General features: G+C 35.4%; 2 protein-coding genes across 7 annotated transcripts in view; both read left to right on the forward strand.

Annotated features, from left to right (window-relative positions):
* The window catches only part of LOC134851050 (uncharacterized), a 35,845-nt gene extending 25,340 nt beyond the window's left edge, over positions 1–10,505 (forward strand). For all 6 annotated transcript variants that reach the window (XM_063866944.1, XM_063866943.1, XM_063866941.1 and 3 more), the window contains 6 exons: positions 12–171; positions 3,896–4,085; positions 5,425–5,537; positions 6,155–6,299; positions 9,471–9,725; positions 10,248–10,505. In XM_063866944.1, the coding sequence (XP_063723014.1) occupies positions 12–171; positions 3,896–4,085; positions 5,425–5,537; positions 6,155–6,299; positions 9,471–9,725; positions 10,248–10,372 (988 nt within the window). In that variant the 3' untranslated portion in view covers positions 10,373–10,505. The remainder of the gene's footprint in view (positions 1–11; positions 172–3,895; positions 4,086–5,424; positions 5,538–6,154; positions 6,300–9,470; positions 9,726–10,247) is intronic.
* LOC134851354 (uncharacterized) overlaps positions 1–24,441 on the forward strand; it is a 280,704-nt gene that overhangs the window by 68,782 nt on the left and 187,481 nt on the right. The gene's annotated exons all lie outside the window — the stretch shown is intronic.

Here is a 24,441-nt window from a genome sequence, read left to right on the forward strand (position 1 = left end):
TTTCTTTTCAGGGAGTTGGTTCACTTCGAGCCGCAAGATGCCTTCTTTGCAATCCCCCCACTCTACCATATCTACGGGTCACTCGTCTCGGGGCTAGTCTGTCCCCTCAAAGGTCTCACTACTCTTCTGCAACAACGATTCGACTTCGTCACCATGCTCAAAGGCATTCAGGCAGGGTGTTAACAAAAAATATACATATTTAATTTTTACAGGAGTGAATAGTCATTTTGGTTACTGCGAGTCGCAGTCTCTTTTCTATTCTCCTCATTTGAATTTAATTTTTGAAAAACAACAGTCACAAGACACAGAAATTGTAACTTTTAGTTTCCAAGCGATGAAAAGAGCAAACGTTTAAGAAGAGGGCAGCAGAGGTGATTTCATATAACCTGGAGAATTGTTAGTCAATTTCTGACTAACAGCCTGCCAAAACTTTTGGTTCTGTGCTATAGGAAGTTAATCCTACATGAGGGCCTAGCTTAGATCCTTAGGCTTCTAACGAACAATTACAAGTCTTAAAGTTTCAAACTGAATCTGCTGTTTACACGGACTTTTTGCACTAAGAACACTTCTTTAACGCCCTCTGCTTGAATAGCCAAACAACGCCATCAAAACAAGTTCAAACAGTTTATCAGAAAAAAAGCTAAATGAAAAACCGCAAAACCTACCTCTTGTCAAGCAGAAATCTCTAGCGGTTGTGGTTGTAGCTAAAACGGCAGAAATTTGAAGACATTTTTGTTCATTTCATCGCTTGAAAATCAAAAGTTGCTTCAAGGTCGCGTGACTGTACTTTATCATTGTCATAATGCAATGAAAATTTGCAAACTAACTATTTTCGTACAAATTTCTTTTTAATGCCTGATATCGAAACATCACGCATTTCGCCAAAATAAAACGAAAAACAATTAATTGAAAACTTTAGATGTGTGTGTGTGTGGGGGGGGGGGGTGTGGGGGGTTGTAGAAGAGCCCAAATCCCAGAAGATTTTTGTTTTTATAATCAACCAAACCGGAGGCCTAGTCCGTTGCTCATTTCATTTCATTTAATCTCATGATGAGCCTATTTAGCTATGGCCATTTTGCATGCGGTGACTTGTGAATTGCCTCGCACTTGGGATTTGATCCCGCAATCATATGATTGCTGAGCGCCATCACTATCCGATATGCCAAAAGGCGACAATCTAGTATTCATTAGTCCTGTAAAAAAAAGATTTTCAAGAAATTGTCACGACATTTTGCTTGTTGTAACAAAATTGGAACCTGATTTTGAAAAAAAAAGATTCTTGAAAACTGCATTCAAAACCCTTAGGCGTATAAAAACGAGCCAGATAGATTGCTGATTAGAACCTCCAACTGACAAACATTGGACAATAGTAGACTTAGGATTTTTGTTATTATTCTGTTCATGCTGTTTCTGATTACTTATTGTGATTTAACTTAAGTTTGGTTGCTTTTTACTCTTCGTAAAGACATGCCACAGCCTAGGATTTTCACAGGGAGCAATCTCAATTAACAAGTTTTTTTCAATTGATGCACACTACTTATCTGCATCTACACTTACCAAAATATTGTAAATGCGTTCAATGCGTTTGTCGAAAATGACAAATTGGCCGCAAGCTTGAACCGACAACAACTGTATTGAAAATGTCGTAGGTTGTGAACCACGTTTTTTTTTAAAACCAACAGGAATAATGGAATGCGCAAACACAAAATTATTCTATTGGTTAGCTATTGTACAAGTTCTCAAAGTTAGAAATATAAAACTAATAAAATTCAACATAATTGAAAAAAAATCTTCTTTTTTTATCCAATTTACATTTCTGTACGCGGCGTGAGAAATTAATTTGAAAGAATGCTTATAACAATAATAAAAAAGAAAAAAAATCAACCATTTTAGTTTGAAAATCTTAGACATTTTACACTTGATTTTTTTTTTGCTTTTCAGTTCTTAACATCTAAGGATGCGATGCAAAAATCTATATACACCAGTTTTTAAACACCAAACTCAACAAATTAAATTCGGACAAAACAGGATTTTTTATTTGAGCGAATCAATGAGGGAGCCGAAAGTATCATTTATTTTGAAAACCAAACATTTCTACAAATATCATTTGTCAACTATCGTATGATAGGTCAAAGTTACAAGTACAATAACCAGGAGTTATAATTGACAAAAAAAACTTGAAAAAGTTTTTCACATCAAATTTTAACCGTTTTTTTTTGCGCGCAGTGTAGGAAAAAACCATCGAAGAGCGCTGAAAACAATATTTAATAAGAAAACAATTCATTTAATTTACATTTTTTTTAGTTTTTCATTTTTTAGTGCCAGCGATGCAAAATGAAAATCTTTTTGAGGCAGCTTTTTCGAAAACAAAACAAATTATTGATAGCTTAGGAGGCAAAAAACGAATTAAACAAGGAGGCTAGTTTTTCGAAAATTTGATTATCTGCGGAATTTGGAATCTGGAAATTGGAATTTTAAAAAATTTTTGCTCGAATCGCAGCTGAATCAGCTTTGATAAAAAAAACCATCTGTTCTGTTGATTATTATTTGTTCTTGTTTATTCGAGAAAAATACTAAAACAAACCAGATAAAAAGTTACTTCACAGCTTTCAGAGATTTGACTGATGCGGTAACTAAGCTGTTAACAATTGGCTCATGGTTTTTTGACAATTCTTTGAAAAACTTTTTTCAACGTTTTTTCTTTTCAATGGCGAATTGGTTGACTCGCAGATGAAAAGATGCTGCAAAATATTACTTTCTTGAAAGCTAATCAAGAACAAATTTTTCTTCCTTTAACTGAATGATGATTTTCATCTGCTCTTCAGAAAAAATCTTACTAGCAGATAAAAAAGATGAATTTTGATAGTCTATCTTAAACTTCTGTTATTTTGACACCAAAATCACTATTTCGGTTCCTTTTTTGAAATCTAAAACCTGAAAATAACGACTGAAAAGAATTGAAAAACAACACGAGGTTCACTAATAAACTATTTGAAAACTGAAACCTGAAAATCGGTAAAATACTAGGCTTATTTGCTTTGAGGTATCTGCAATTGCCTAAGTGGTCGGAGATTTTGTAAATTGGAACAATTACAAAACAGGGCATTAATTTTGACTTCTAATATGCGAGATAAGTTGTAGTTTTCAGGTATAATGCGGTTTTCGGTAGCATTCATTTAGTTTTTGAGAAACGACCTACAAGTATTTTTTTTTATTTCGAGAATCCACATTTTGTTGCTATATTCAGCAATTTGCGGAGTTCAACAAATTTTTGCGGAACTTTCAAAAAGTTTTTTTGTTTTGTTTTCTGGGAAAAAAATTGCCCAAGAATTCATCGGAAAAATATGCAACCTTGAAATTGTTTAAATTTTATTCAGAAAAGAGAAAAATTCCAAATCTTACAGTTTTACAATTAATCAAACAAAAATATAACAAGTAACCAGATTCCGACTAGAATAATTTGAAAAAAAATATATTTTTTTTTGGGAGAAGATCAAAAAACTATTTATGGAATGACTAGTGACGGCTTCAACTGAATTGACCATATTTTTCTTTGCAAAAACCATAATAGCAAAGCAGATACAATTTGTTTGATTGTTTTTCAAGTTTTTCATGTTACTTTGAGGTTTTTGAACTTTTAGAGCTGACAAAGCAAGTTTTCACTGCTAAAAAATCGTTCTGAGAAGTAGTTACTATGGAATATCATCAAAATAAGATTGTACGTGCTTTAATATGGTTCTTAACTCAATCCATCTGACTTTTATTTTGGTACCTGATTGAAAACTAAATTTTAAAAAATGATAAACTACCCGAAATTAAAATTCCTATTTGCTTCCTAACGATGGAGCAATTAAAACTACAAAAATACTGTATAAGTTTAACACCCTTGATAAAGGACTTCAAAGTGACCAAACTGGCCCTGGTTCCGCCCATTATTCTGGCCATGGCCAAACATCCAGTGGTTGAGAAATTTGATCTGTCATCTGTCAATGAGATCCTCTGTGGCGCTGCTCCCATGCCGGCTGAACAGATCAAGATTGCCTGTGACCGAATTAACCCCAAGGGCAAAATAGTATTCACCCAAGGTATATTTTGGTTAACCGCATTGAATCGCATTTTATTATCGTGCCGAACTTTTTGTTTTTTGTAATTCAGAACATTTGGATGTTTTTAACTAACACCCCATCCCACAGGTATCAGAACTATTGAATCGGTAGCTGAAGATTATTTTTGAAGCGGTCTGGTTCGTAGAAAGGCATCCTAAAAACCTGTGAATAAGTGCTTCCTTGGATAAAAATTTAAGAGACAATAGTGCCCGTGTTTTTTTTGTATGAAGTAGCATAGCCACTGTTTTGTTAAGTAATCAACTTCATTTATTTATGGTGGTTTAAATGATTTATGCAAAAGTAACTAAGATTGCTGATTTCACATAGGGCGAAGAACCGGATTTTTTTGGAAAGGGACGAAGGCAGGCAAAAATAGGATAGGATTGTCGGTATGTCGAAGATACTCGAAGTTAAATTTTCAAATAGTTATATATGATCCAAGTTTTTTTGTTTATTTGTTTCTAGCAAAGGTTTTTTCTTGTTTTTTAGCTAAATCCATTCAAAACTGAATTATGTATAGTCAAATGAATTGAAGATCTAACACGCGAGATTTTTTTCTCACCCGGTCATAAAAAAAGCAGAATTTTCGCTGTGATGACACCTATTAACGGATTTGTAGGTTCAAATGTTGGCGTAGTTCGTAAATTTATTTAATTAACTACATAAAATGTAGCTTCCCCGAAAACAACTTATTGTTTCGACCATTGAACATGGGAAGAACTTCGTATTCGGGTGTGTTTTATTTTTTTTCTTTTTGTTTTCCACGCAAAATCAGCTAGCACAAATAATCATTGGACTGGGTTCAATGATATATCATATTACAGCCCTTTCATTCGTGATTCGACCAACATTAAATTTCGAAAAACTTTTCCCAGTGTCGAGAAAAACCGGTTTGAAATTTTTGATTATTCGTCTAATTTCGAGCAAGAGCGAAGGCTTACATTAGCGTATTTGTGCTTAATTTAAGCCTTGAAAGCTTATTTTTACTCAAATGAAGTTAGTTTTTGAAGTTTTTAGCCTCACCTTAGGAATCAAAAACTTCAAAAATTTGGAAACAATTAATTTTTTTTGTTGATTTTTTTTGTTTTTCTTGTTATTCGTCTTCAAAAATTGTTTTCCATTTTGCATATTTTAAATTGACTGACGAAAATGCCTGCGCTCTATTTTTTCGCTCCGATTCTGTTATCACATCACGCCGAAAAAAACTTCACTAATTTGAAAAAATAATGTCATTGGTTAAGACTGGTCGGAACATTCTGTGCTACTTGCACAGTAACTGGCTATCCTTGTTATCAGTATGATTATATCGCTACTTCAGGCTATGGGATGTCAGAGAGTGGAGGGGCTAGTTCGGGCACTCCCCCAGATGCACCCTACGAGTACATAGTTCAAGGAAGTGTGGGCATCGCCATTCCAGGCAGCGAAATGAAAGTAAGCAAGAGAGAAATTCAACTTAAAACATAGCACCTTTAGAAATAAATTTTAATTTTTGAATTAAAACACCAAAATTTGTTTTTGAAACTGTTTGCGTCGGTTGTGATACTGCCCAGAAATTTTATGATTGCGGGTTCAAATCGCACGCGCGTTGCAATTTACTAGGTGAGTTCTTGTAATATAGCCATAACTTAACCTTCAATAGTTAACCTCTGGCTGGTTAACTATATAGAAAAAAACAAAAAGCAGATATCATGATGTACTCGAATCACCGACTTTCCAATAGCAGTATACCTTATCCAACTTGGCTTAGATCAGGGGCGGATCCAGTTTTTTCTCAAGGGGTGGGGGTGGATTTTCGGAAAAAGTCTACCTTTTTTCAAGTCGACTAAATCGATTCTTAGTAGTATTCATAATATTAAAGAAGTTAATCAAAGTTTATATATATTGGCGCCTAAGGCACCTTTAGAAAATTTTGAGGGCTAGCTAGCCAAACATGGATTTTTCAAAACAGTACAAAGGGGGGACACTTTGGGTCGGCAGTGGGTTGAATCACTGAAAGAGAAGGGGAGACGCCCGCTCCCCCCCCCCCCCTAAGCCCGCTACTGGTTTAGATAATGAGCATTGAGACGGGTGAGACTGAGTTGTGTGGCGTGGAGGGGGAGGTGTGTATGAGGGCCCCCTCTCTCATGCAGTGCTACTTGAACAGAGAGGAGGAAACCAAGAACACAATCATGTCAGACGGGTGGCTCAGATCAGGTACTGTCTCAAGTGTATTATGATCAACTAGCGCGAACGTTAACTTCACCAAAACGACATTTTTTGGATATAAATTTGATTGGCTAATACTATGTTATAGTGTAAGTGATTAGATGTCACAGAACTTTTGGCATACAATCACTTTTTAAACTGGTACATGAAGTCAGACTTAAGCATAGCATAGAAGGGTCAGGTCAATTCTACATCCAGAAAAAAATGTAGTTTTGGCGAAGCTGTTCTTTCGCCACTACCAAAAATACGGTTTGTGAGAGTTGTGAATGACCAAATTAGCTTGCAATCACTTTGAAGGACAGCAAAATAAGAATTCTCAATCCGAGGAGGCTCTAGTGCTAATTTACTGTATTTATTTATAGAGCTAGTAGAGAGTCTTAACTAGATACCATAGGAGGGGGGAGGGGGGGTATTTATAAGTAGATCCGGTAGCGGTCGTTACTTGCCAATGCCGAAAACTAGTCGTGAAAGTACTCCATTTTCGGGTTAGTTGACGTTCGGGCAAGATTCCAAGGGATCAGCGGTTCACCGAGCCGAAGAGAATAACCAAACTGTCTGACTAATAACTCAAAAAACCGAGAACCAAACAGAAACATACCGAACGCAGCCGAATGAAAAAATCGCCCCAATTGATCAGGTACTAACTGATTCCTAGCTATGCTGGAAAACAATAATTGGGTACTTTTTCTGTGATAAAGAACAAATAGAACGTTTTTTGTATTGTCTAAGCTTGATCATAAAGCTCAAACTTTGATTGGTTAAAATGTAATAAATATAATAGATGACAGAAAGTGAAGCAATACGTTTCAAATCGCTCTGTGACGCAGTTGTTATGGCACGGGTTGAGGAGCTCGACTTGTGTTTTGACTTTGAAAATCGAGCAAGTGCAGTTTTGCTACTGAAATTACTGCGGTCGAGAAGTAATTTTAAGTTGATCACAAAGTCGTAAAAAAACCCTATTTTGATCCAGGGCGTCAAAATATACCCGATTTTGGTCGAGAAAGTCGAAACATAGGTCGAGCACAGTCAAAACATGCCCATTTTTGGTCCAGAAAATCGAAACATAGGTCAAGCACAATCAAAACATACAATTTTTGCTCGAGAAACACAGTCGAAACATAAGTCGAGCAAAGTCGAAATATACCTAAAGCACAGTCGAAACATAGATCGAGTACAGTAAAAAAAAATATCCGTATTTTTTTTGTATTTGGTCGAGAAACTCAAAAAATAGGTCGGGCACAGTCGAACCATAGGTCAAAATATAGGTCGAATACAGCCGAAGCTTAGGTCGAGAACAGTCGAAGCACACCCAATTTTGGTCGAGAAAGTCAAAACATAGGTCGAGCACAGTCGAAACATAAGTCGAGCACAGTCAAAGCACAAGTTAACATCTAGCGAAGTCGAAATACACAGATTTTCGTCGAGAAAATGGAAACCTTTGTCGAGCACAGTCAAAACATAGGTCGAGCGCAATCAAAAGATACCTTTTTATGGTCCAGAAAGTCGTAACATAGGTCAAACACAATCAAAACATACCATTTTTGGTCAAAAAAGTCGAAGCATAAGTCGAACACAGTCGAAAGCTAAGTCCAGCAAAGTCGAAACATACCTAAAACAGTCGAAACACAGGTCGGGTACAGTCGAAACATAAGTCGGGTACAGTCGAAACATAGGTCGAGTTCAGTCGAAACATAGGTCAAGCACAATCGAAATAGACAAATACAGTCATACATAGGTCGACTATAGTCAAAACATAGGTCGAGCACAGTCGAAACACAAGTTTAGTATGTAGCAAAGTCGAAAAACACGGAGTTTGCTCGAACAAACGGAACCTACGTTGAACACAGTCGAAGCAAAGATCGAGTACAGTCAAAGCAAAAGTCGAACACAGTCGAAACATAAGTCGAGCAAAAAGGAAGCATACCTAAAACAGTCAAAACATGGGTCGAGTACAGTCGAAGCAAAGGTCAAACACAGTGCAAACATAAGTGGAACAGTAAAAAAAACTGACTTAGAAAAGCAATTTTAGCAAATTTTTGCTGACAGAACTGGAAGACAGATGCAAATAGCACAATAAACGTGTTTCAATGTGTTTTGAATGTGCGGGTAGCTTGAACAGAAAAATAGCTGGTCATTACAGAACCGCTACAAGAAGGCAAACACGTGGTTCCAAAAATTAATTGGATATTTATTTGGTGTAACGTCAAAATTGTCAAAACAAAAACAGAAAGCCAAAAACAATTTTAAAAAAACTATTCAGTCGTCATTACAACATTAGTCGTCATTTTATTTAAAACTTTTATTTAAAGGATAAATAATATGACTCAGCTTGGAGTTAAAACTTTGAACGGTTTTTCAATTTTTCTTATTTTTGGAACCATATCTACGAATCGTCAGCACCAAAGAAAATTTTTTCTATTTTTTTAACAAAAATTAGAAAAAATTCTGTTTCTCTTGTTTTTTGTTCAACATTATCCCGAACTTCTCCGAAACTGTATCTACATTAAAGTATTTGACGATTAAAATACTCAGGGCTTCGTGCTGATACAAATAGCTTTTGCGTTGTGAATTTCAAAGAAAGAGACCAATTGTTTGAACTCGAATAGTTTTTCTAACCAGACAAAAAATTATTTGATACCTGACAAAAGCTCAATTTTAAGCTCACATTTTTCTGATCTAGTGAGTTACAGATAATCATTACACATACCTTTGTTTTTACGCCTCTTAAGTCGAATCTGTGATGAATCAATCAAAATTTGAACAAGTTTTTTCTTTGTCGAGACAGTCGAAACAAAACAATTTTTGGTGGAAAAAGTCGAAATATATCTATGCTGGGTTAAATAAACAAAGTCTTGAAAAAGATATGTCTAGACAGTTGAAAAAGTCAAAACATATCGAATTTTGGTCGAGAAAACTAAAAACAAATTTAAGTTAAATAGAAAAAGTCGAAATATTCTGAAAATTAATCAAGACGGTCTAATTATAAAATTTTTGGCCGAGAAAGTCAAAACATAAATGGAGCACCTCGACCCGGGGACGATGACATTATAATCACAAGCTTTTGGGTTTGAAATCATAGGATCGCGGCCACTGACTTTATTGAGAAATGTTAAAGCTTGGTTTTATGACTACGATTGCTAGTTCTTGTTTCGATTGCAGGCGATCTCGGCTACATGAACGAAGAAGGGTATTTGTGGATCACAGACCGACTGAAGGAACTGATCAAATTCAAAGGGTTCCAGGTGCCCCCTGCCCAGCTGGAGGCAGTTCTCCTCACCCACCCAGCAGTGCAAGATTGTGCGGTGATCGGGATTCCGGAGGAGAGTGCGGGTGAACTACCCAGGGCATATGTCAAGGTCAAGGAAGGCTTCGAGGGAAAGGTCACAGAGAGCGAGATTCAAGCTTATGTTAAAGGTTAGCCGAAGGTTCCAAGCCAAAATGAAGAATGAAATGGCGGGTTCACATTTTTTTGGGTGATGTTTACTGGTCCCGACGATCTGGAAAAATGAATTTTCATCTAACAGTTGATATGTTTCAAATATGATTAAATTTGTCGAATCCGTTTTTTTTGGGGGTGGGGTTATGACAGTGACCGCTGTTCGATTTTTTTTCGCGCCTGCATGCATAAAATCTTCTTGGCTTTCAAAGATTATGTGAAGGTATAATTAAATGCAGTTTTCTTCTAGTTAAACTTTCATCACGTTTTTAGACCAAAAAAACTAAATCATCTGTTTGATTACGCTCAATTTTTTGGAAAAGCTTAGTGAAATTTTAGGTGGAATAACTGAAATTGATCATATTGCGTTTTTTATTTTTCGGTCAGTGAAACAAACTGAACAAACTGAAGGTTGACTTTTAGAAAAAGAGAAACTTAAGAATATGGGAACTTAAGTATATCTGATCCAGCTTCAATATTTCTGTCGTTCGATGTTTCAGAAAGAGTGGCACCTTTCAAACAACTGAAGGGCGGCGTCGCATTCATAGATGTCATTCCGAAGTCAGCGGCTGGCAAACTGCTTCGAAGGGTTCTCAAGGAAAACTACCTCAAGGAACACAAATAGAAAACCTAGAACCTTCTAGAACAATCTTCGGAGCATTCTAGAATAATTTTAATAATCTTAACTATTCTGAAACTCCAAGCAGTAATTGATTCGAGATAAACAGCTTTATAATTTTCTTTTATCAACAAATTTGAAACCCAATTACGAACAAATCTGTTTTGTAAGCAAAGGTCAACAAATTCGAAACCAAAACCTAAATCCGAACCTTGAAACTTTTACTTTCAGATAAGCTATGGTAGATACAAAATACAGTGATATAAGCGAGACTAAAGTAGATTTGAGGTTATCGCCTTATGATCGTTGGGCAAAAGCTCTGCAGAATTTACCCAGTTTTTCTGTCAAAAATTACCGAAAAAGTTTTGAAAAATTCATCAAACCACTATACGATGCGAGCTCTCCAAAAATTCATAAACTGGTGTTCGAAATTGCCAAAAAACCACACATTATATTCGGTTCGTACAATGATGAACTGATAGCGCTTTCGGAAATTCTGAATATTCGATTTGACCTTCTGTTATTCCAGAATATTACATACGAGCTATTTTGTGTTGAAAATCAAAAGAAAGTTCAAAATTTAGTTGGGTGCACTGGAATTATTTGTCTAGCTGATGGAGTTTTGACCTTGGGAAGAAATGTTGACTTTGATTATAATCAGTTTTGGCGGAAGTTCACCTTCAACGCAGAAGTTATTGACGAGCACGGAAAAGGTATACTTTGTACGAAGTTTTAATTTCATCTGACCAAAAATTTCAATTTTGACTTAATACCTTTACTGACTTCAAAAAGGGGAGTAGCTAATTTCATATGAGCCAATATTAGCACGCCCAGTTGGAAATATTTCCTCTTTGATATATTTTAGAGCAGCGTTTGATTTCAAAGGCAGCATTGGGTTGGCAAACGGTAATAGTGCAATAAATTGGTGTAGCACTAAAACGAAATGTGAATTGGCGTGGTAAGTTTCGTCAACTCTCTAGGCGAGGGCGGTCAATGTTTTACAATATGGCGTAGATAAAAAAAGTTTATTGCTTAATCTGTTGTTTGGAACAGTGGCGTATTGCACTTCACAGTTATATGCCAGCGAAAATTTTTGTCGCCGGCTAATCTGGGCGCAAGCTAATTGGCCGATTTCCATAAAAAACATTTACACAGTCAAGTTTTTGGCTAGATAAGCATTTTTTTCAATAGATTTTAAGATCTCATTTTCTGTCTTTTGCGATTTTACAATGCATGATATTGACTTTTGCGAAATTCGCAATCAGAACTCAAAAAGTTGAGACTTTCACAACCACAAGAGTTATTTTCAGATTTTCATGGCGTTCAAGATTTCGTGATTTTTTTCTAGTGGTGATTTGAAACCAAACTTCTACGTTCCTTGTTTTTTGTGTTCCAACCAGTTTGCAATTTAATGTTCATATTTTTAAGACTCACATTGCGGACCTCGACCAACCAACAGAATATTTGAAAACTAATTGTTGAATTGAGTCGACAGGAAAAATTTATTTTTTGATTCCGATGAAGAGTTGAATTTACTTTTAACCCCAGTGGATCTTATTGTTCCGACTTTCGATACGAAAGTAACGGAATATTTGTGCTCGGGGTGGGTTTTTTTTTTCTTCAGACAAATTTCGACTTTTTAACTAGCCATTTTTGACGAATTTTTTTAATATCATTCGAAAGGTATTGTTGTCTTGAGCTCAAATTTGAAAAGATATTTTACCTGTGATTGTTTTTCGTAAAGTTACGGGGGTTTAAAGATTGCCAATTTGGCCAATTTGAGACAATTAACGCGCGATATATTTCGCGCTATTAACGCGTAAACGGAGAGTTAATCCATCATAGAAATCGTTCCAAATTGGTCAGAAGAAGCTTATTTGCCATAATTGGTTTGTTACAAGGAGCGAAATCTATCCTTTTGTACTTAATATGGCGTGTGGGGGGATGATTTTCATAAAAAGTTTCAAATTTTAGAAAAAATTTTTTTTTCATTTTGTTTTACTTCATTGAATTTTTTAATGTTATTACTGCTCAATAAACCTTAAAAGGCAGTCGGAACATTCAGGGCTTCGCCCTGATACGAGCAGTCTTGTTTGCATTGTTCATATAAGGTGTCATAATAAGAGCATACAGAAAACTCCGCTGACTCAGCTGAATTTTGTCTGTTTATCGTCTATGTGATTATTTCATTATTCGAGGTCAGCCTAACATATAGCGTCTTAGATTGTTTAATCAACAACCTACAAACAACCTCTCTCATAGCTTTATCTTCTGTTGAAAGATTACAGTTGATTCAATTCGTATGTATCCCTATTCAAATGTAAGTAAGTGTTATACAATTATGTAACTAAACATCTTAATAATTTACCTTACATTGTCTTAGTTTTTTTTAGTTCGTTTTCTACCGTTTTATTACGATCTAAAATGGTGTTCTTTGAAACTATAAGTATGTCGTCCAAAAAACAGAATAAACATGGTATTCCTTGTAGTGGGTTATCCATTGCCTTCTGAAACTCCTTAGGCAAGTCTGTGAATCAATGAAACCCTGTTTTTAATCAGTAAATTCACCGCAGACGACACTGAAAAAACAATGCGTACTAACGGACTCATCCAAAGCTAGCTGGTTGAATGCTGATTTCAGATCTTATGACACGAACCCTACTACACCTGGATCTTTTGATGTAATGATTTGGGGAGCTGAGTCTAGTAATTCCAGTAGATTCGGAATTTGAAACTTGTTTTTGAACATCTGCACGTTCATCGGCTTAGCGTCCATCGCTTATTTAACTGTTCCGTCCAGTTTGATTAGGCACTAGCGGCAAATTGAAAAGTTAGAAAACTTTGTGATTCTTAGACCTTCCGAGTCGATTGAACACGTTTTATGTTTTTCCATGAATTTCTTCTTCCACAATTCCGACTCTTCGGATTCTTCATTTTCTGCACCTTCAATTTCTTTAACTTGAGAATATTTCGGTTTTACTTGCGTAGTCATTAAGCCAATCTTAGCTTGTATGTCCAAACCTAGTAACCATCTTGTTCGATTGTCTGAAATAAGGAAGTGTACATTTTCAGCCACCCAGCCGTTCGAATGTATTTTAATCACTATTGTGCCGAATAATTTATTTGAATGATGATTGTAGTCGACGTACTTTGTTTTGATTGGGTACTCGTCTAATGATAATACTATTGCGGATTTGTCTTCTTTCAATACTAAATCTGATGTTCGCTGATTAAGAAATGATGCCGGGCCTCCGGTGTCCACCGTGGCACTAAATATTGATCCCGTTGTTCTAAGAATTACATTAAAGAACTTTATGGCCTGTGGCAGCATTTTTGACTTCCAGATTTTGACTTTCTCTACTTCTCGGTTTTCTTCTTTTATTCTCAAAACTGAATATTCGGATTCGCCATCGAGTCTATGAGGTTGCATTAATCCTTTTTTTGATTTGATTCCACATTTTTGACCTTGGATTTCGAGAAATTACAGCATTTCACAAATTGGCACTTTTTCCCCACAGCTGTTACAAAATGCCCCCTTTACTTTACATCCTTCCCTATGCTCTGGCATAAAAATTTTTCCGCAGAAGTAGTAAGGTCTGACTGTGTTCGACAATTTTTTTTCTGAGTTGGAGATCTCTGTTGGTCCGATTTTGCATTTTGTTCCGTGATTAAATAGACTTAGTGGGCTCCTGTTTAATCCTTAACGGGTTTCCAGATGTGCTCGACGATGGGTTCTGCTTCTGTATAGTGTTGGCCGTTACATAGCCCTTTTCTTGCAAAAACGGTGATATCAGGGTTTCATCAATATTCGCGCCTAATCTTATACTTAATTCCCGTTGAATATCCACGAATCTCATTTTGGCTATGAAAATGTCTCTGATTACTTCGTTTTCGGCGTCTTCTGCCCATCCACATTTTGCTGCCTATCCTGCCACTCTGAGCTAGAAAGCCTCCAAACCTTCCTTTTCGCCTTTGTTTGTATTATACAAATGCATTATTTCCACTATGTAATTCTTGTCTTGTTTAAAAAGACGCTCGCATACGGTGTAGAAATCTCTGAAGTTGACAGTATTGAGACTGACGTGGGCGTTTTATCGCTGGAATTTTTTCTTACCCTCGTTGTCTAGTGCGAAAATTTTAAAATTTGAGCTCACGGCAGTCATATTTTACATGGAAATATGTTATGGTCGGTTTAGTCGCGACGTTCCATGAATGTTATTGCTTTGCCATAAAACCTAAAGTTTAAAAAAAAAGCCTGTCATCCCGCATGCTGGTTCATTACGATGCCAGACTCGGGTATTTTGAGAGCGGTTTGGATTACGCTTTTATTGTCTCTGGATTCCGCATAATTTGAGTTGGATTCATCGACGTTTCGAAAGTCTTGAGATAAAAATGTGATGGAATGGAAACACAAAGACTTAAGCACTAGGTGCTAAAACTGAAAATTAGCTACCGAGCAAAAATTTGGAAGCCAGTGAAAGTGCGGATTTTGGAGACAAATACGAAGGCACGCTTTGTTTTGGATTCCGCAGACAAATGTGCTTTTACAAGAAGCATAACGCCGCTGGATTCCACTGTTTTTCAGTGGATTCCGCAATAAATTTGGGCTTTTTGTTGCTGAAATCCACAATTGAGGGGAATACATGAAGAGACTTGTGTCATTAGCGATGAAAGGGGAGAGAACAAGCTGGACTTTATGTTTCTTCTGTGATCAAATGAGTGGTTTAATTGTCTCATTTGCTGATATAATTTGTCTTTCAAATTACAAAAAAAGGGAGATGCAAAAATTGAAGGGGATACGCATAAAACAAAAAAAAATTGAGATGATGAAAAAATGGGACCTATACATGCGTTCAAACAGTTAATAATATGCTTGTGGAACTCTGTCACAAAAAAGAACAATTTGACTGCGGAATCCAGCGACTTTTTGTAGAATCCATTTCAATAGCCTAAACACGTTTGTCTCAGGAATTCACTGACAAAAATTATGTCGGCATTTTGTGTAGGGATTATTTGATTGTGAAAAACCTAGCTTGACGTCGTAATGTTAGTATTCCTATAAAGAGTTATATGTTCTTTCATGTTATGGCCAGCCAAAAACAGAATCGTTAACTGATCTTTTGTTTTTAGTGAAAGTTCAGTTTTTGTAAATGGCAGTAATTTCAACCATTCAGATTCGAGCAGTATGATCATGTTTTCAAAAAATGAAAACTATCCGTGTTGTTCCGTATAACAGAAAAGAACCGAGATTGAAGTTGATCTGCTTGCTAAATCAAAATTTGATTACTCAAATTTGCAAAACTTCGTGATATGTGCATTTGCCGATTATTACTTGGTGCGTTTAATAGCAACTATCCTAATTTTAACTTTCAATAAACATAACGGATCTAGTTAACAATCGCCTCCCTTTGGTATCTACTTAAGAATTGCCACCCCTATTAATAAAAGCAGTAAATTAGCGCTAGAGCTTTGTATTAAGAATTCTAATTTTGCTGCAATCTGATTGGTCGAAATGCGTTATTTTAATCTACTTAACAATTGCCCCGTGTGCAATTGTTAAGTAGATCCAACATAACTTTAATATCACCCAATTTCAACAATTTTAATAGCATACTTCAACTAAAAGTTGATTGTCAACAAACTGTTTTCATTTCAACGCAAGAACAATAGCGAACGAATTTTAATTGTCAAAAACATAAAGTTCCAGATGTTTTTTTATATAAAAGAGGGACATAGTGTTGATGCAAGTTGAATTGTTTTAAAGAAAACACGAGAACAATTGACTAAAAGCTACGTGTTGAAAGAAAAAACCAGGAAAATCAGAAGTCGGGAAACAGATTTATTGAAACTAAAGTTATGCTTGTTTGAACTCACAGAGTAATGTTGGTATTAAAGGCAAAAAGATCAAAAATAGTTATTACAGAAAATTGCCAAAAGTTTATTTGAACTCTCTGCCGTGTAAAGAAAAACATATTTTTCATTTCAGCAATAAGGCTCACAAGGGTATTGCTACACCACCCAAATGTTTTAAGGACTCGAAACTTTCAATCATTTCAGTTATTGTTTTCCGAAGTCTTAATGGTTTCACTGCGACCTACCATGATCACAGAAGAGGTTGTTTTCCTCAAGTAAAAATTTTCCTTAAGTCATAAAAGAGAACGCGAAAGAGCGAGCAGTCGGTTGACCTCGAGAAAAAAAAGACACAATTTGAATTGATATTTGAAATGAAACTTGAAATGAAATAAAACCTCTTGCAAATTCTCTTTCTGGCCGAAACTTTTGTTTAAAAACAATCCCAAAACTTGACATTGATAAAAGTAATTGATTACTAAGAACCCTGAGGTCGATTTGATTTAAAACAATTGAGTTTAAATCTTCCAAAGTTTCTTCTGATTGACTTTATTCAATTAATAACTATCCTAATTTTTGTTATCCAAGTTACATTTATTATGATTATTTTTTAAATATTTATTTGACGGCTTATCTATTATAGATGTGGATCAACAAGATGTTTTGGTGGGAACGTCAGTCAGTTCCACCCCTGCTCGAGGTTCTGTGAGTAAAACAAGTGAAACTAAGGTGAGCGAGTTACAAAATTAAATTGATGGTCTTAAAATGATTTCGGGTGATCAACAATTGCGTATTCAAGAATTGGAAAAAATCAACGGGACATGCAGGATCGACTGCGTGCTCAAAAAAGATATCCAAGAAAAGATAGTATTATAATATTGAATACTCCTTACGATGCGCGCAATGTGAGAGACGTAACAATGGAAACACTTAAATTTTTTAAGAGTTTTTTGGGTATAACAATTAAGTATGAAGGTGTGAAAGCTTGCAATGTCCTGCTTGGTGATACAGGTATTTTACTTCCCACCATTATATGCAAATTCATTTACCTCGAGGACAAAAAGCAAGTCTGGAAAAATAGAAAGGCTCTTAGAAAAAAGGTCAACCCAATAAAACAAAAGTTTATTATTTTAAAAGAAACATTGCCTAAAGCTGACGCAGAGATCAAAGCAACTGCTGTTCGAATGGGGTTGGAGACGGTGACCAACAATTGCATTGTATCAGTTGCAGTTACTGGTAAAAATGGATCAAAAAAGTATATGAAAGTCAATAGCTTGGATGATTTTAATAAAATAGAACCAAATGCGATCAAAAGAACAATTGTTGAGGTTAACAAAAACAGCAGAGGTGCAAGCGATAGAGTCTCGCCGGAGGGCAAAAGACCTTATATGAGCAACAAATAGACTAATAAACTCTAATCAGTTGCACGATTTGAAACTTTTTTTTGAGTATTTCATACTTTGTGGTATGATCAAATGAACGATAAATTGATTTGATACTAAAACGCCGTGCAACTCTGCACTAACTTAACTTGTTAACTTGTTTATATTAATTACACTATTGCTTTTATTTTTTTCCTTTGAACTAAGGAAGTGAATTTTTGGATTTTTTTCCCACTTTTTACAATTTGGTTTAAAAATTCAAATAAGTCAAATTATGTCAGAAACAACTTAATCCAAACTTTTTTGTTTGTTTCATATTGTTAGTCATAATCAATTTCTGATTGAAATCAGACTGTCAGTTCGTTTGCCCTGCTTGTGAAAACGCGTGCGCTCCAGGTTGGTTGTGATAACGCGACCTCTGAGCCTGGAAAGGGGCTTATGGACTGGTTATGCAAGCGAACTTTGGTGTGCTCTGTGATAACGCGGAGTTGACACTAATTGAAAACTTTTATTTTTAATCTGGAAATATAAAGACTTGGATGTATATGAGGAAACTTCAGGTCTCCAGAGTGTAGAAGTTCAACTGAAAACACGGCAAATAAAAAAAAATGTGTTTCTAAAACAGCAACTTTAAGGATATTGCTTACATTCAAGAGCAACGTATGAAACATAGGGAGGTAGAAGAAAAAAGCTATTAGGCCAACCGAGGGAGTTCGTGATTTTTTGATCATCTTTTGTTTTTTTTTCTATCTCAGATCAACAAAGACACAAAAGGCAGTATATCATGAATACCACTGAGCAGGTGCTTTTGCAAAAATTAAGAACAATACCAAAAAACATAGACGAACTTCAAGTAAGCCTAACTCAACTAAGTTATTTGCCTAGCGTTATATGTTGCACCAAAACCTGGCTTTCACCAAACCAGAGTTTCAACATTTTCAAAATAAAAGAAAATCAACCTCTCATTGAAAGTTCTCGTAAGCGTAGAGGAGGAGGCGTATGCTTATATATAAAATGTGGAATAAATTATGAAATAAAAAAAAGAACAAGTTGTAACAACATTCAATTATTAAGCGTCAAAATTACAAATGAAAAAATTAAAAAATACAATTATTACGTGTGTTTGTATTCCTCCTAGCGCGGTAAAAACTCAGACACTCCTTATATTACAAAAGATTTTGGATGATATTATAGTGGCACCATCTACACATCATTTACTTTGTGGTGACTTTAACATTAATGTTTCAAGAAAGAGTAAACGACTCTCTGAACTACAAAGTATATAATATGGAAACGATCTTTTCCTACAAAATGGAAATCAAGCAACCAGAAAAACTAAGACCAGCAAGACTCGTATAGATCTGTTTTTTTCCAATGTATTAAAAATCAGTAACCATCTTCGGTAACTGATCATTATGGAGTAATTTTAAACGCAACATCAAACACATGCAAAAATGAACCTTTTATCACCAAAACCCGACCATGGTACAAACTTGAATCTGAATCTTTTCTGAAAGAACTAGATGAGTCTTTATATGAAAATTTATAAGATGTTGAAACAAAAATTAGCCAATTTATTTGCGATGAGCTTTTTTTTATTGTTGAATGAAAACCTCAGAAATGACATTGAATCTTTTTTACCAGAAAAAGCATCAAATAGAAAAACTTCGAAGCACTGGGTTGATAATGAATTGAAAAATGCAGCATCAAAAAAGCACCGGTTTAGGAAACTTTTTTAAAAAACTGGAAACACTGAAGCCAGAAGTAAATTTGAATCTCCAAGCAAATTAGTTCGCAAAATGCTGAGTCGGAAAAAAAAGCTTTTTTATCAAAACAAATTACGATTGGAATCGAACAACAACAGCAGAGAATTGTTCCGTCTGTATAATGACCTAACATGTGCTACCAAAAACAACGACCAGGAAGAAACAAAACATACATGTTGGTGAATTTAATGACTTATGTTCAAATATTGGAAAAAAATTGGCGAGGAATTTTAATACTTTAAAAGAATTAAGATTCAGAAAGCAAATTAACTCAATGTTTTAGCTGATATAACGCAAAGTGAAATTTCAAATATAATCGAATCGCTAAAAACCAAGTTTAGTTTGGATACATATGGACTTAATCACTATTACTTGAAAAAAATTTGTCCAGTTTTGCTTCCAGTTTTGACAAAACTTTTACAAAAGTGCTTGGATAGACAAGTCTTTCCAGACAGTTTCAAAATTGCTAAAGTTAAACCTCTCTTCAAAGAAGGCTATGATCTAGACCCATTACAGGCCAATTTCTCTTTTACCAGTTGTAGGTAAAATGTTTGAGCGGGCAATTTTTAACAGAATGAACCAATATCTCACTAAGTATCAGTTACTACAAAATTGCCAGTTTGGGTTCAGATCAAAAAGGAGTACAATTGATGCTTTGATAACCCTAATAGAAGAATTGCGTCAAGATTGGGACTCTAATACCACGAAGACACAGTGCAGATTCATTGACCTGAGAAAGCTATTGATACAGTTGATCACATTCTTTTACTTGAGAAATGTAACGCATATGGTTTTCGGGGACCTGTTTTTGATCTTTTAAAATCTTATTTAAAAAACCGACAACAATACGTTGCCACTAAAACCAAACGTTCTCAAAATACAAATGTGAATTATGGAGTACCACAGGGATCCATACTAGGTCCGCTTCTTTTCATCATTTATATAAATGATATTGAGCTAAACGAAAAAAGTGAAAATAATCTGATTTTGTATGCAGACGATACTGTCATAAAAACAACAGCTAGAAACAGCGACTTAACCGGTAAACATCAAGAAGCGTTGGACAAAACAGCAAGTTGGCTAGCAAAAAAACAAGCTGACCTTAAATGAAGATAAAACAAAAACAATGATACTACCTAAGAAGAGCAGCGGTAAATCAGATGTCAAAATGAATGGAATAATTATTGAAGAAAAACAATCATTCCGATACTTAGGTGTTCAAATTGACTCTAAACTTTCCTTTGCTGATCATATTACAAAAAGTGAAAATAAATTGTCAAGGTTTTGTGGGATGTATTACAGGTTGAGGAAAGTTATAGGTAAAGATCAATTAATGAAAGCATATAACGCTTATGTGAAACCCATTTTACAGTACGGGGTTTTGGCTTATTCGTCAACAGACAAAATGAAATTAAAAACAAATGAACTTAAAATTAAACGGCTTCTAAAAATTATTTGTTTTAAGAGAAGAAACGAAAGCATCGAAGAACTGAGACAAACACGCAAATTATACTTCGTAAAGGAATTACAGATCTATGAATTATTAAAGAGTGCATATCGGCCATTGTCCAGGTTGCTGTAACTGAGAAAAATTTGATTACAATTTTGAATAAGAAAGTTTTAGCTAGGCAGATACCTGTGCAATCAAAGGGTAATCAAAAAACTTCTGTAAACGTTAGAATTAGAAAACTTTCCAACTTTGTTCTAAAATACTACCCAGATTTTGTAACTAAGATTCAGAGCTGAACACAATATCAATTACAAATTTTCAACCTTGCGTTTTTGGACCACTATATTCTAGGAAATTATCAACTGTTTAGAGTCATTTTTTGAGTAGAATCTGTGTTTTAAAAAAAACATTTGCCGTCAAGGGTAGGTATACTGCTGAAATTTTCCCCTTTTTTCGCTTCAAAATTTTTATTTTCCTCTTTAAATTATTAAATTTTTTTTTTTGATTTCTTGATTAACTACCGATATTAAAAAATAACAGAAGTCATAGCAGGATTAGAGGCGCCTGAAAACGGGCTGCATAGTTCCTCGGCGTTCTCGAAATGTGATTTCGTTTGTTTGTTAATGTAGTAACTTTTACAATGAATGGAATCTAATTTGCAAACAAATTATTATTATATTATTAAGTAATGTACGCATGCATTTTTTATGATCATAATTTATTATTTTGCCAACAATCACCTTAATTAGGAAAAAAAATTAATTAAAAAAAAACAGCTTGTATCCGGAATGAACCTTCTATGCCCTTGAGTGTTTGGGCCAATTTTTGCTAGAAATTTATTTTTATATGCAGTATAAATTACAACGTGACAAACTTTTCATCTTGTAACGAAATACTTGAGTTAAGCTCACTTAGCTTGTCTCTAAAAATTTGATTTTTTTTCAGCTTGTTTGACCCACCCCGTTTAAATATTAGACCTAACAGACAGCGTTGCGCTTTTTTGTTTGTTTTTTGCAGCTAAATTTTCCATTCAATTTCGAGCTGAGGAAATCGAGGCTTTTTAGATGATGTGAGAACAATTGGTGAAAAAAATTTGGTAGCTCAGAAACATAACTTGTTTGCAGTGCCTGATTATGCAGAAAAAAAAACATAATCAATGTTGTGATTTATTTTTTTCTTTTCTTTCGAGCTTCGGTATTGATTAGATACCAATCAACACCATCATGAATCGACCAGTGGTCGATCATTCTACTGTTCGTGTTAGTTTTAGAGCAGATATTTTAATTCAAGAAATTTTAATTCAATTAGTTGTACATAGTTTGTACATATCTATTTAGAAAATTTTGATAAATTAAAAAAACGAAAACAGTTTTTTCCTTTATGAAGCGGTTTTGTCTTTATGAAATCTCTGCCGGAAATGGGGGCTGATTAACAACGGGGGGGGGGGGGGGGGAGGGCGCCTTCATTTCCTGTGTTTTTGATGCGGAGTTACCAATACGAAAGAGAACAAAACGGTAGCAAGGTTAATCCAGTATGATCAGAAGCTTACTTTTCATGTAGTTTTTGGGCCCATGTTGAACAACCTTCCTCCCCCCCCCCCCTCTAAATAGACCAAGCGAGCAATCTTCCCGCTAAAGTTAAATGGCAAATTCAACCAGTAAGGCATGATGTTTTATGCTCAAATCTGATTGGCTGAAAATATAACTCGAAAAATTTTTTGGAGCAACTACAGCCGGTAATAAGAGAGAAAGTTTTTTGTTTGTCGAGAAAGTCGGGACAGTCGAAAAACATACCCATTTTTGGTCGAGAAAGTCGAAACATGTCTTCGCGGGGTCAAACTCGGAATGGCGGCCGAGGCAGTCGAGACAGTCTAAACATATTGAGTTTTGGCCAAGAAAGTCGGAACATATCTGAATTGGGTCGAACAAGTCAAACGTTTTTTTGTTGGGTCGAGAAAGAAAAAAAATTTGATCGAGAAAGTCGAAATTTATCAAAATTTGGTCGAGACAGTCAAAACATACCGAGTTTTGATCGAAAAAATCGAAACTTAAATCGAAAATCTTGACCCGGGTTTAACTAAGTGAACGATCTCCTCCTTTATTGGAATTAGGGTGGAGATTGTTCTTTTGGTCCAACTATTTAAGTTCAAACCCACCAATCTTGGCGTAGATCTGTCAGAGGTACCCGGTTTGACCTCAGAGCTGGTATTAAAATTCCATTTAGCTTCCATACAATTTTCTAGACATATGAGGTGTATAGGCAATTGTATGCATTTCTTCGCAATATGCGTTTTTGTATGCGTTTTTTCTTCGCAAGCGTCAACAATGGGTCTTTAATTTAATAGTTTTTGATGTTTTTACCCATATTTCTTCAGCTCTGGGCATCGTGAACTTCCCGGCAGTTGGCACAGTGAGTATCACAACCGGACTCAGATACAACTCATTCGCTCTGGCCCTCAATGCCAGAATAAAGGGACCGAGAGAAGAGTCTTTCTGGTCATTCGTGTTCAACGGGAGGCTCCCTCAGCTCTGTATGAGGTAAAAGTTATCCGGATCATCTCAACAACCCCTCCATCCTGTGTTTATTCCACCCTGTAATAGAAAGGGGGCGGGGATTTGTCAATGACAGCCAATTATCGGGGTTAGATTTATATAATCATTCCAACATTTTTTTTTCTGTAAATGGTTCAACTCACTTGTTGAACACATTTAGCCTTACAATTTATCATGCCTTGGAAAAGTTGGAAACGATATCTTAATAGTACTTGGACATCACCCTAAAATTCTAATTTCTCTCTTTGGAATTTGTCCGTTTTCGCTTTTCGTGTTTTTAGAGTTAACAAGAATTCGAGATAACATTCATTGATAAATAATTCGAAAACATCGCAAGAAATCAATTATTTCATGACAATTGCAACTTCATTTCAGGCAAGCAATTGAAAAATGTGTCAATTACGACCAAGCCAATGACCTTTTGAGAACCTGCAAGCTCATTGCTCCAGCTTACTTCCTTCTTATTGGTATCGACCCAAAACAAGGCACTATCATTACCCGCGAAAGGTCACCGGAATCCAGCAGATCGGAATCATTTCAAGGTCAAATTGGATATTTAGGTCAAACTAATATTGACATGGATTTGCAGTCTGATTTAAGATACGAAACAATAAAACGTGCATTTGAAAAACCGGAAGGAACTTCGTGTGAACAAACCGAAAAAAGTGCTGATTGGTTGAAGAAGTTGACGAGGATGAATCCGATTGAGAATGAGAAAACTTTTACGAACTTCGTGATTTGCCCGAGATCGAACTTGTTCATGAGTAGTTTGGTTGAGTGCCCTAAATAATTACAAAGAAAGGAATAATCTGTTTATAAGATGACGAAACTACAGTGTTCTCGGCTCAGTCAAGTACATAATGTAGGTCGTTTCTGGCTTCTTCTGTTTATACCATGCCTGTTTTGATATCATGTTTTTGTGCTTTGAATACACAATTTGCCACTAATTGGGCTTTTAACTTGTTAGAAAAAGCAATTTGTACCATATCATGTACCGTTAAGAAATAGCAATAAAAATTGTTTCTTTTTTGCAGGAATTGCTTTCCACTGTTGAAGCATACGAAACTGTTGATAA

This window comes from Symsagittifera roscoffensis, chromosome 7, assembly GCF_963678635.1.
Source record: "Symsagittifera roscoffensis chromosome 7, txSymRosc1.1, whole genome shotgun sequence".
Classification (NCBI taxonomy): domain Eukaryota; kingdom Metazoa; phylum Xenacoelomorpha; order Acoela; family Convolutidae; genus Symsagittifera; species Symsagittifera roscoffensis.